This window comes from Balearica regulorum, chromosome 4 (genome assembly GCF_011004875.1).
Source record: "Balearica regulorum gibbericeps isolate bBalReg1 chromosome 4, bBalReg1.pri, whole genome shotgun sequence".
Classification (NCBI taxonomy): Eukaryota; Metazoa; Chordata; class Aves; order Gruiformes; family Gruidae; genus Balearica; species Balearica regulorum.
Genome location: NC_046187.1, coordinates 55,659,291 through 55,672,170, shown reverse-complemented (window position 1 = coordinate 55,672,170; position 12,880 = coordinate 55,659,291). Strand labels below are relative to the sequence as shown.

Here is a 12,880-nt window from a genome sequence, read left to right as displayed (position 1 = left end):
AATGCAAGCACTGTGCAATGTCTAATCACTAAGAAATGACAAAAAGTTGTTTTTATGTGAACACTACTGAATAATCACTGATCTATGATTCTTAATTGATTTAATGTAATGTATATATTTTCTAGGAAAGGAGGATTCTGTTGAAATGACTGTATTGGACTAAAACAGTGCAAACAGTTTATTAAAGTCTTATTGTGATATTCCTTTTCCTTATTACGATGCTCACCAACCATGTAATTCTAATGTCTCAGACCCCGCAGTCTTAGTCTTACAGAACTTCTATTGACTTTAACTAGACTTTTGCCTGAAGGTGGACTTGCCAGATCAGGCGCATAAAATGCTAATAGATCAGGATTAAATTGCTAAAAGTATTCCTAACTAGATTATTTGAGAGTGCAAGCAACCAGAAGATGCTATCACATGGCAAATCAGGTACCAACTCCCAGACACAGCATTCATCTTTACTTCTTTTTCTCACTGACGCTGAACTATGGGGCTTCTTAGCTATCCAACTGCCAGACTAAAACCAAGGGTTTTAGTAAGAGCAAACTTCTGAAACTCAACCTGATGACTTACACTGATGCATCAGAAAAGATGTCTGGAAAGATTGGCAGGTATAACATCAGCTGTTCCTACACCTGAGGATCTTTTCAATACTTGCACCAGACAGCTTTATTAATAAGGCATTGTGTTGGGTCTCAATGGCTCTGGATTCAGGTCATGGCTTTTCCATAGTTTCCTTTGTAATCTTGGGCAGCTGGTTTAAAAAGTCATCTTTGTAACTATAGAGCGGTTCTGAATACTGTACATTCTCCCCTGGAGGGAATGTATTCATTGGTATTTAATTTTCAGCAAGATTCGAAAGTCCAGGTTCCTTAGCAATTTCAATCACCTCACTCTTCACCATGCAGTGTTTCAGCCCTCTCACCTGATGATTTGTATTTCTTGATTTGTTTGCTTATTATATTATTAGTACTCTAGATCCTGGGGCAGCAGCTCTGTACCCCCAAAATGGCTTTGTCCATGCATGCAGACTTGTCATTATGGTTTTAGATATGAACACTACTGCAAACACCTATGCCTCAGTTACAAAAAGCAAGAGCATTTGACACCTCCCATGACTAAGAGATGCTATCTTGGGCATTATGCATGAAGATCACTGAGACAGCCCAGTGGATGAAGACCACAAGCGTTTCGTTCAGTACTGATCTGATAGACCTACTTCCAGATGAGGGATCCCAACTTCTTGGTTATGGCCAAAATGATGATCTTCACCTTCTCTGTTCACTTAAAAAGCATCTTTCTGTCTGAACGTGACAGAGCTTGATTAATTGGTTGCGTTAAACACGCAAGGTTGTTGGCACTGGAGTAACGCCTCTACGACAGCTCTGCTCTTCCTTCTCTGCTTTCCAGGAAAGCCCATCTTAAATTTTAAGGCACACTGTAAGGTCTACATGATGCTTTCCTAATGAAAAGGAACTTCTTTGGTGGACCATGATACCATTTAATGTACATGCTACCAAAGGCAAAGATAAACACTGTTTTCGTACCAGGAAAATAATCTGAATAGTCTTATATAGAATTGATATTTTACAGGAGAAAATAGGTATCTGTTGGTGCTTTGAATGCATCCATTTGTGTGACTCCCTCTGCAGCAGCAGCAGTGGTCACAGTAACCACTATTCACTAGAGGAGAGAGAAGGCTCACGCTGCAGTGCAGCTCCACATTCCTTGTTGTAAGATGACATTTCTCGTGCAGGATCTTTCCCTACAAGATGGGATCTTGAGCTAGATCTTTCCTCACCATGGTGCAGCGTGGAGAACATCTGCTCTTCCTCCTTCCCATAACCCCTCTTCCTGCTATTTTTCCAGAGCTGGACGTCAGGGTGGTCTCTTAGAGAGGGGCTGAGGAAGAAACCATTCATTCTTGGCAAGAGCTCTAACAATGAGGAAAAGCTTCAAAAACATGGAAGCATCCTTACGTGTGGCTGTATTTGAGGTGCCCGATTTCAAAAGCAAACTTGGTGCTCTGAATCCCAAGCAGCCAGGAATGTCATGCCTGAAGTTAAGAATCAAATGCATTGAGTGTTTAAGTTGCTAATGCAGAGTTAGACACCCCAGGAATGGTGTTTTATTAGCCAACTTGCTCACTGTTGCCTACACAAGTGAAGAGGGGAAGTCTCTGAAACTGAACTTTTGAAATGGGTGTCCCTACAAAACTGTGATCTACAGCCCTCCAGCCCTTCACTCAAATAAGCACCTGCCAAGTGCTATGGCTAAGCTAAGTGGGAACACTGTGCAAGCCATGGATGGCGACTGTCTGCCTTGTGAAGAACAACCCAGTGGACCTGCAGCTGGATACCTGCTAAGGGAAGGATTCCCCTCCCCCCCACCCCCCCCCCCCCCAAGATCCACCACTTGGGAGACGAACCTCTGGCTAAAGTAAGAAGTGTTCTGGAAAGGGCCCAGCCCAGCCCGTGCCCCTTGTTGCTGGTGAGAACCCAGGAGCCTGCGGGAGCTGGGCGAAGTGCAGAGCAACCATGCATAGGGCACGCACAAAATGCTCCTGCTCCCCAGCGGCAGCTTGAGCTATTAAATTGGCTCACACATTTGTTCAGAGGTCAGGGCTCTGGATGACAGGATGGAAGTACTTCACATACATACAGCCTCCAGACCTCAACTAGTTCTCCCTCGACAACTCCTTGCTCAGCTTACTGGTGCTACAGCTCCTCCAACACAAGGCGCCTGGTGTTTCTCCATCACCGTAAGGAAGGATAGGTGCATAGCTCAGCAAAGCACCCATACCTCAGGGATTACAACACCCAGGAGATCTAAACCTTGCCCCTTGCTTTATCAGCCTCTGGTAGCAACTTGTACAAAGCCCCACTTTGGCACACCACAGTAAGTTTGGGATTTGTTTTCTCCCGTTGTGTTTTGCTTGGTACTTTAGCCTTGGCTGAGAGAAGGGTATGTTGGGACCCATATAAGAACCTAAAGTAAAAGTAAAGCCTGGATGTGCAGGTGATGGGACAGAGACTTCACAGAACTTCAGTGCATGAACAGCAATTCCTCAACTATCTTTTTTTTAGCACAGGTCTGAAACCAATGACAAACTTTGAAGCCTGCTCTAGCTCCTGGTTAGTGCAGTCTACAGGGGCAGGAGACAGTCCAAACTTCTGCTCATCAAAGCCCAGAGAGCTTTGCTGTGAACATGGCCTCGTATGTCATCTACCAGACAGCTGAGTGTTTTCCATGGCGTAATCTGCTTCTGTAAAGAAATGTAGGTGTCACATTTTCCAGCAGCGTTGTGCTTGTGGGCCACAAAAAAATACCGAAATACCACCATTTGAAAATAAGAAGTAATTTCAAGAAAAAAGAAAACACGACCTTTTGCCACAGATCACGGGACTATGCGTCAGAGCTGTGAATTTTCAGGCTAATCTATTCAAGTATTAAACTTTTTTGGTAAAGTGCTTGAATTATTTGTAACAAGACATGATAAATTCATCCAGCACACAACTGCTTCTGAGCGAAAACAGGCATTAAAACATAGCCATATATCCTATTAACTAGCATATCTCCCTGTTTAGTAAGGAAATGTCATCACATTTGTTACAAAGGCAAACAGCAACATACCAAAACAGGATCCAATTTTTCTAAATAAATAAATCAATGATGTGTCAAAAATTAACAGATGAGTTAATATACCCGATGTTATCAAAACCAGATGGTGCTTCATAATATTCATCCTGTTCAGTCAAACCCTGAATATATTCTGGACCATCAGTATATAAAATAGGATGCTGCTATTTGTGATGGCAAACAAAAGCAATCATGCCTGCCAAGCACATACTATAACAGGCAGCATTTCAGCTCTGCTAGACAGAAAGTAATTAGAATGCTTTTAATGTCCAAAAGAATGATGCTGATAGGCTGCCACAGATGTGTAGATTTATGAATATTTATATGGTGGTTTATAGCTGACACTTTTATCAGTTGAAGAAGATAAAATATCTGCCTGACTCAAAAGCTTGACAGTCAGGTTAATAAAATCTCATTAAAGAGAATGACCTATGCAATTATATAGGATTTATTGTAATTCATTTTTGATTGTACTCTGCTTAAAGATGCAATTTCCCATTTCCTGATGCCAAATTTAGGTTGCATATCAAGATCTACGTGGTTTTTAACTCCAAGCCATCACTAGAAGAAAGACAGGCGTTCAGCATCTCGGTATCTTACACCTTTAAAGAAAAAAAATAATAAAATAGTCTGATCTCCCGTTTCTCGCTGCATCTTATGAAAACGGTGCAGGCAAGCAGCCGATCTATTTTCTTTCCGTTAAAATCACCACCTCTTCAACAGCAGCCTCTCCATTACCAGCAGCTCCCTCCGGCAGCCAGCCCCTGCCTGCCGCCCTCCCCGGCCGCCACAGCGGCCGGCCCGGGGCTGCCCCCGCCCCGCTCCCCGCAGACGGCGGCGGCGCTCCCGCAGGTGCGAACCTTACGGCGGGCGCTCGCCCCGCCACGCCGCGAGCGGCTGTCGGTCGGCGCAGCCCCGACGGCGGCGGCCGCGATCCCCCACCCACGCCTCCCGCCGCCCCGGGGTCGATGCCGGTCGGGGAGCGGCCCCGGCCCCGACGGCGGCCCCGCCCGCCCCCGGGAACTTTAGCTATGCCCGACCGACGGGCCGACCCAGCCGCTCGCCCCGTTCCTCCCCCCCCCCCACTTCCCGCGCCCAGCCCCGGGGCGCCCGGCGTCGCCAGCCTCGATGGGGGGGGACCCCGCCGAGCCCGCCGCCAGCCCCCCGGGAAAGGGGTGTGTGTGGGAGCCCCCATCCCGCTCCCGCCTGCTGCAAAGTGCCCCGCGAAGTTGCGCGGCGGAGGAGAGGAGTTGCGGGTACCTGCGCTCAGCTCCGCGCCGCCGCCCCCCGCCGCCGCCGGGCAGGGGCCGTAGCGGCCCGAGGAGCTCGGGGCCGGCGGCGGCGGGCGGGGGTGGCCCTGAGCAACGCCGGGGGCCGCGGCGGGGCGGGCGGGCCCGTTGGGGAAGGGGCCGTGCGGCGCGTAGGGCAGCGGCTCGGCGGCGTGCGGGAAGGGCTGCCCCGCTCCGCGCCCGCGGGGCACCTCCACCATGGTGGGTCTCTCGTAGCGCTTGGCCAGCGCCGCCCGCTTCCCGGGGAAGGTCTTCAGGACGCTGTAGGGGCCCCGCTGCTTGTAGATTTTGGGGGTGCTGGGCCCCTCCTCCGCCGGCTGCATCTCCTCCTCCATCCTCCGCCGCCTCCCCCAGCGCGGCGCGGCCCCGCTCCGGGGCTGTGTCTGCCGCCGCCGCGGCTCGTCTCTGTGGCACGGCGGAGCCCCGGCGCGGCGGGGCGCCGGCCTGATTGACAGGCGGCCGCGCCAATGCCTGGAGGGAGACGGGCGGCGACCGGCAAGTGTTTAGGGTAATCTCTGCTAATGGCAGCGGGGCGGGGAGGCGGGCCCTGGTGGGGCCGCCGCCGCCCCCGGCACCCCGTTGCGGGGGCAGGTGAGCCGCCGGGCGCCGCCGCGGGGGACGGGCGTCCGCGGAGCTCCCCCTCCCTGCTCCCGGCCCTCCGCCCCTCCGCCCGGCTCGGCACGTTTCGGCCCGCCGGGGCCGCGGAGTACCGCTGCGCGGAGCGCGGAGCCGCCGCTAAAACTTTGTGGCCCCTTCGCCGAGCGCGGAGCCCCGCCGCGGGTGCCCCGCCGGCCGCCCCGGCCCTGCCCTCCCCGCACGGAGCGAGCCGCGGGCCCGCCTCCCCGGTTATTCGGAATGAAATAAATAATGCCATAAATAAAAGTATTGGGGAGTCCAGGACCTGTCAGAGTTGATTAGGGCACTGAGGACATTTTCTTTCTCATTATGCAAAAGCATTTCATGGCGAAATAAAAGAGGTTTCGCTGTAACTCATGCATGTCAGATTTCCAGGAATCCGGGAGATTAATCACATTTAACATTATTTGCAACGTGAGTCGTCGTCGCCCCCCCCCTTTTTTTGCGAAGTGCTTAAATGAGGCGGACACGTGGGGCCAAGCCTGTCCCGCTCCCCTCCGCCTCCTGCCCAGACCCTTTCAGGGACAGTTAAGAAATAATGAAACGCTGGTGAAAGACAGGAAGAGAATGAGATGCCATCGAGAGACGTTTCTGAGAAATGGTGGAGATCTGGGTGAGATGGGAGACAGCTGAAACAGAATGATATGTTGAAGAAAAATAAATGATAACAAACCACTCGCTCGCTCTCCCCGTTCTTTTCTGCGAGGCAATTTTATATTTCGCATTAACATTTCCCTTCTTCTGTCCCACTTCTCTCCTGCTTCTGCCGCTATAATTTATCAGGATTACAATAAGCCCTCTGGCTTTTGGAAGTAAAATTACAGAACACCTTCGTTATATTTAAGCGGTGGCGGTGGGAAATCATTCCTCTGTCATCACGTGGAGTTTCGGCTACTTATTGTGGTCATCGCTCTCCCATTTCAGCTTTATTTATTTAGTCGGAGTTGGGCTTTCTGGAAATGAAAAGCGACCCTTCTCTACTGATGTAATTAACTCCCGTGGTCTTCAGCCCCTCTCCTGAAGAAAGTCGAGCTAACTTCTACAAGCTGGGCATTTCGTTCGTGCAGGGCATACAAGGAGCTGGGCTGTTTCTGATTTTGATTTTTTTGACAAGTAGAATAAATCGATTCCTTGTAGCAGCCAAAAGCCTCTAAGTAAAGGCTAGTGTAATAGAAATCACTATTTTACTTAAGCAAAATCAATCATAAGTCTTTTTGTTTTCTGACTGACTCTTTGATCGCCTGTGCTTAAAAAAAATACTGTACTGTAATGCAAAAGAAAGACTGGAAATCAAGTGTGAGAGAAACTCTGCTTCCATTCAGAAATGAAATGTTTAGATGATAAGCTGTCATACTTTGGTGTTGGCAAGCTGTTGAACGGGCGCAAAGGCCATGCCTTGGTCAGGAGCTGGCCTGGTCTGTGTCTCCGGTATCCAGGGTCCCTGCAGCTCATCAGGCAGATGCTGGGTCTCTATGGACACGAAGAGAGAAGCAAGTTTGGGGTTAAAGGGGTCCAAAGCCACTGAAATGAGGCAGGGACCTCAGCCAGGAGGAAAATGGAATACATACTTTATGCACTGAATGTCTTTCTGCTGAGGTTTTTGGCAGTGCCCATCACTGGACCACCAAAATGCCCATTCAGTTACTTTTAGGAAGTCTTGGCTTTTCCTCTGCTCTGCTCTGCTCTGCTCTCCGTGATTCTTCTGGGTATGTAGACCCAAAAAATGGTTTGGGTTCCCCCCCGCCCCCGCCCCGCCACTTTCCTTCTATGACTCATCCTCTGAGTTTCAGACAAGGGACTCTGGTGCTGTGGCCCGAAGGCCGTGTATTGTGCCTAAACTGAGGCAGCCCAATCTTGTGGTGCAAAAGTGTTTAACCCTGGTGGTCCCACCTTTGGCTTTGTGGGATGCTCCCTTTTAGGGGAACACCATTTTACTCATAAGCTCTGTACAGGTGTGCAGTTGCTCTTGCAGGAGGACTAACGTGGCTTTGCAGTTGAGAAGTGTGGCCCTAGATTGGGTGAAGTGACGGTCTCAAGGTATGGGTAGATGCTGCTGTACCTGCTGCGAGCAGTCGTGGGCTGCCCCCTTCCATGGCCGCTCCCTGCGGCACATCCTACAGCATCCGACTGGGCTCGTGAGTAACAGCATGCAGTCATGAAATTATGATTAACCAGACATTGAACTCTGAATTACAGTCCCATTTTGGTTGGACACTGGATTAAAACAGTTAACACATAGTCTTTGCCTTGATCAAGTGAAAAAACAAAAAGCCTTAGCTGATACCAGCAGCTTATTTCAAGAAAGCCAAACACCTTCATTTCCCTTAGACTGTGCCACCACTTGGGATTTGACCCCGAAACGAAGGTTGCGTCTTTCCCTACCTGTTTACTGATGCAAGTTTCCACTGTTTTACTGACGCTAAGGGCTGGAGAGCTGTAACAGGATTATTTCAGAGCACTCTGAGTGGAAAAAGGATGGGAAATAACTGACCCTTGGAAAAAAAAGCTAATCAAAACAAAGACGAAGGGCACAAGGAAAAATAAGAAACCCGGCATTGCTGCAGTGTATACTCCTCTGCTCCTAGAAATCACTGCGAAGAGAATATTTGTCAGTATATAGAAAAATACCCAATCTAGACACAGGCTATCAATCACTGAACATGCCTGTGTTGAAGGTACCGTGAGGTACTCAAAGAATAAAAGTGTGATTCATCTCTATCTTCCGAGCAGGGGCTAAATCTTGCTCCACTTATTCATGGGAGCAGTGCTCCTGTGATAACTAAAGCATGCAGGATTTGGCCGTGAACTGCCAATATTGCTCTGCACATTTGGAGAGCATGATGAGAGCTGAGATTGGCAACTCTCCCCTGTAATCTAAACCACTCTGCAAGCAGGCTAGCCATAATTTGCTGCCCTAAACATTTAACCCCAGCTAGTTAATTTAAGCTTAGCTCAGTTGCTCATGTTTATGGATAAAGAAACAAAAGGGAGAGCATCAAAAGGAAAAGATGACTGTGGAATTCAATATTTCAGCAGCTGTTGATAGGTAAATGTTATTGAAGTGTGGCATTCAAAACCAAAGGCCTGCATTTATGATAATGAGCCTAACAAGGAAATGAGATTGACACAGCAATTCTCTGTTTTTGTTGTCCCCTGAGGTTAGAGATTATGCAGCGCATGGCGCTGTTTTTAGCCTCTTTGGTGATTCCAACTGTGAGAGACAACGCTGTGCATATTTGTCAAGGTTGCACTTTAATCAGGTGACTCAGGAGCTTTTTGAGGGAGAACATGAACTGCTGGTCTCACTTAAACCTTAATCCACATCCTATGTCAGAGATGCATCAGCCAAGCAACGCGGCTTTTAGTCCCTGCTTTTCCCTTATGCTTACTCAGTGCCCTGTGAAAATGCCTTGAAATAATTGAAACGTATCTATCACGGTTACGTTGTATTTTGAGAATTACTGGAATGTTTCTCAGTGACATTAATTAGTTTAAAAATATTTTTGTCTTTCTAATTAGTGCAAGATTGATGAGCAGTGGAAAGGGCATTTATACACAGGCAGACACATATTTCCATGCTACATTTGTGTCTTAATAAAATGGTAGCTAACTGGATTCTTGTGCTGAGTAAACACTGGCAAGAAAATATCCTATAACTTTAGGAGGAGGAAATATCCTATGTTTTAAATGGGATCACACTGTGTGGAAAAAAAAAAAAAAAAAAAAGAACTGGTCTCCCTGAGGGCTGGAAAATGGATAAATGAATTATTTAAATATAGTTAAAGGACACACAGGAAAAAGTAATGGCTTTGATACCCAATGTAGGGAAAATTATTAATATTTTAAGGAATCGATTGTGGACACACGGAAAAGCTCATTTTAATTAAAAATAGCTTACATAAAACAGTTTTAAGAAACAAGAAATAGTATAGGGTACTTGTCGCTGAGAATTTTTTAGAAATATGTTATGGATAAAACAGATGACATAACATATTCCAAACTTTCATCTGCCCTAAAAAAAGCTTCACTGTCTGTACCGGAGTGACTTTGAACAGTTTCACCTCCCTGGAACATTAGCTCTTGCCCTAGCCCTTGCCCAAGCTTGGTGCTCTCGTCTTGCCCAGCACCATATCACATAGAGTTGCTCTATAAAGTTTAATTGCTCTTTGCAATGTTTAGACCTCATCTTGCGGCACTTAGCATTTTGAGAGCAGCACCTCAAAAAGTCTGCTGGCTGCATGCTGAAAGGGAGGGCTGATGCTCCTCAGGTTGGGATCCAGCTGCTTTGCCAAACCTGCGTGACTCTCACCAATTCTGCTATTTCTTGCCCTTCATATACTTTCCAACCTCAGTTATCCAGGCTTGCAAAAAGGTGGTCATAGCAGGGCAGGAGAAGTCACACTGAGCTAGAGCTCAATTAGAATAGAAAACATTGCTTTCCCGAAGTAAAGACTTTATTAATATTTTGCATTGAAGTGTTACGTTTGGGCCCAGCACCTATACAGCTTGGCGGCTGTTCAGAAACACCGTCAAATTTTGTCAAGCAGGCTGTGTATATCAGTTGCAGTTAAAACACAGATGGGATGGACAGGGGAAAACAGCTGGAAGCAGAATCTTCTTTAAACTCATCTAGTTGGGGAACCTGACTGCGGTTCCAACACAACAGGATATACGTAATCAGCTGTGTGGAGCCTACCAAGCAGAGAGTCAACTAGGCTTAATTTGATGAAAAACGCAGGCCTGACAGATGCCTGGAGATACCACCAGTGCTGGAAGCATGGGAATGACACCTGACTCTTTGCTGAAGATAGGCTTCACCCTAGATTAGATGCCTTTCCTAGCTTTAAAGAGGGCCTGTTAGGAATTGGAGGGTGTAAAATCTTCCCTGGTTTGCCTTCATCACTTTTCCATTTCTGGGGAGATCTAATTGTGGCTTACCAGTACCTGAAGGGGCCTACAGGAAAGATGGTGAGGGACTGTTTATCAGGGAGTGTAGTGACAGGACAAGGGGTAATGGGTTTAAGCTGAAGGAGGGTCGATTTAGATTTTAGAAAGAAATTCTTTACTGTTAGAGTGGTGAGGTACTGGAACAGGTTGCCCAGAGAGGTTGTGGATGCCCCCTCCCTGGAAGTGTTCAAGGCCAGGCTGGATGAGGCTTTGGGCAACGTGGTCTAGTGGAGGGTGTCCCAGCCCATGGCAGGGGGGTTGGAACTAGATGATCTTTAAGGTCCCTTCCAACCCTAACCGTTCTATGATTCTATGATTCTATGATTTTCAAGCAGACCCTAAACCTTACATTAAATCATGACAACTTAACAGCTCATTCTTGAATGCAGCGTTCAAGGACTTCCTCTACATTAATAATCTTGTGGGAGTAATAGTGGTAATCCTGTGGGAGACCCCAAAAAGCTGTCCTTGGGGGCAAAATCATTACTTACAGTCCAGAAAAGAGGAAAGCAATGGGCAAAACCTGGAATCTCCTGAGACCTTGATTGCACACCGAGTGGTGCAGCACAAAATGACTCAGTCAGGAGAGGTGCTAAAATCTTTGGAACACAAACTGAACTGAATGCCACATTAAAAGAATGTTAAAAAAAAAAAAAAAAGACAACCGTACATAAAGGCAAAATTGTGTGGGAGCAGGGCCAGGAGACTGCTGTGGTTTCAAGTGAGAAGAAATTCCATCACCCTGGAAGTCTTTGTGCCTGGGAATGTGTCCATCACAAGCTGCATCTGCTTAGAAAAAAAATAAATAGGTCAAACTGAGTATGCTCAATGGTAAATGTACAGATGTTGTGTTTGCAGGGGCTGAATTCACCTGATGCACCACCCACCTCTGGCCCTCCGCACACAGATGAGTTGCACCCAAAAGACATCCAGAGGTGATCTCTGAACAGCACTTCAAAAAAGTGACATTCTATAAAAATGTATGCTTTTACTTGTTTAAATGCAAAGGATCTGAAAAATAATTGATGGTATGTATGTGGCTGTCTCAGATAATAATCTGATAATACCCTGAGCATCTATCAGCTTTACTTTTGTGATTACTGTATCATGAGATTCTCTTTATGTCCTAGCCCTCATGCAGCATCCTTGTTATTATATTCTTGTTTCTTTGCTAAGTGACAATGGGTTTATGTCTTAAAACAGGAGAGAGGCTTGTCCATCAGTATCAACAGAGGGGTGAGAGTTAACTTTAATACTCTGTCCCTGAATCTCTTCATTTATAATTGAGGAAATCTGATATCATCCACCATCCTTGGAAATACCTACTGGTTTTGGTGCTGATTTTTTCACCCCTTAGTTAGAATAAAGGAGATGACAATTTAGGTCATTTACATTATTTTAATCTGGACCAACATTTAAAAATTTATGAAAATCTTCTTCCTAGCTGGTAGAAAAGTGGCTCTTCAAGGAAGACAGTATTTCTTGCTCTCCCTCCACAAACATCCATTTCACTTATGTAGGATTTAGCTTGTTAGAGATAAAAGGGTTGTTGTGTGGGGTTTTTGTGTTTATTTTGAATTTTTTTTCTGGTCTCTGTAATTTTTCACCCTCTTTTATTTTTTAATACTATAGTTATTGCCATTTTCTTTTGCCAGGATAAAAATCCTTTCTGGTTAGCTCTATTAATGATGGAGGAAACCACGCTTTCCAAAGAAAGGGCTTTAGCTTCCCTAATTGTTGTTTTCAGACCATATACATGTATGAAAGCAAAAGACTGTGGCTCCTGGAGAACCCAAGTATCAAGAAAGATAGCTGTCCAGGTTTGAAAGAAAATACATTGCCCGAATACATCTGGCCAAAGCATGAGCACAGACATAACCTTTCTTTCTTTACACTATCTTGCAGACACATGCTTATCCAGAAAAGTGGAAAACTAAATATTAAAATCTGACACTTGCACAGTTAAGATTCTACATGTTCACTTGCATAGGCATCTGATTAAAAATGCAAATGAAGCTGGCTTCACTGAGATGCTGACCTGAGATCAAGCTTTCTGAAGACAGGCTATTTCCACTTTCCTCAGAAGAAGGAAAAAAAGAGTCAGGAATTTTTATTCACCTGGATGAAACAAAAAAATGTGTAAGAACTATTTATAAATATGTATGAACAAATATTTAATTATATATATATGCTGAATGGTTTAAATGTTGTTCAGCAAATACATAATTTGTTAATTTTGCCTGCTTCCACTGAATAATTTATTCATCGGATCAGCTTTTTAAATATTCACTAGATGATCGGATGATCAAATCCTGTTAGCTGAATATGTTATTTGATTTTTTTTGCCCTTTTCAAAAATCACTTAG

At 46.1% G+C, this 12,880-nt stretch overlaps 1 protein-coding gene across 2 annotated transcripts in view; it reads right to left on the bottom strand.

Annotated features, from left to right (window-relative positions):
* The window catches only part of BEND4 (BEN domain containing 4), a 31,135-nt gene extending 25,779 nt beyond the window's left edge, over positions 1 to 5,356 (bottom strand). For both annotated transcript variants that reach the window (XM_075752235.1, XM_075752236.1), the window contains exon 1: positions 4,903 to 5,356. In XM_075752235.1, coding sequence (XP_075608350.1) covers positions 4,903 to 5,266 — 364 coding nt within the window. In that variant the 5' untranslated portion in view covers positions 5,267 to 5,356. The remainder of the gene's footprint in view (positions 1 to 4,902) is intronic.
* Positions 5,357 to 12,880: the final 7,524 nt, after the last annotated feature.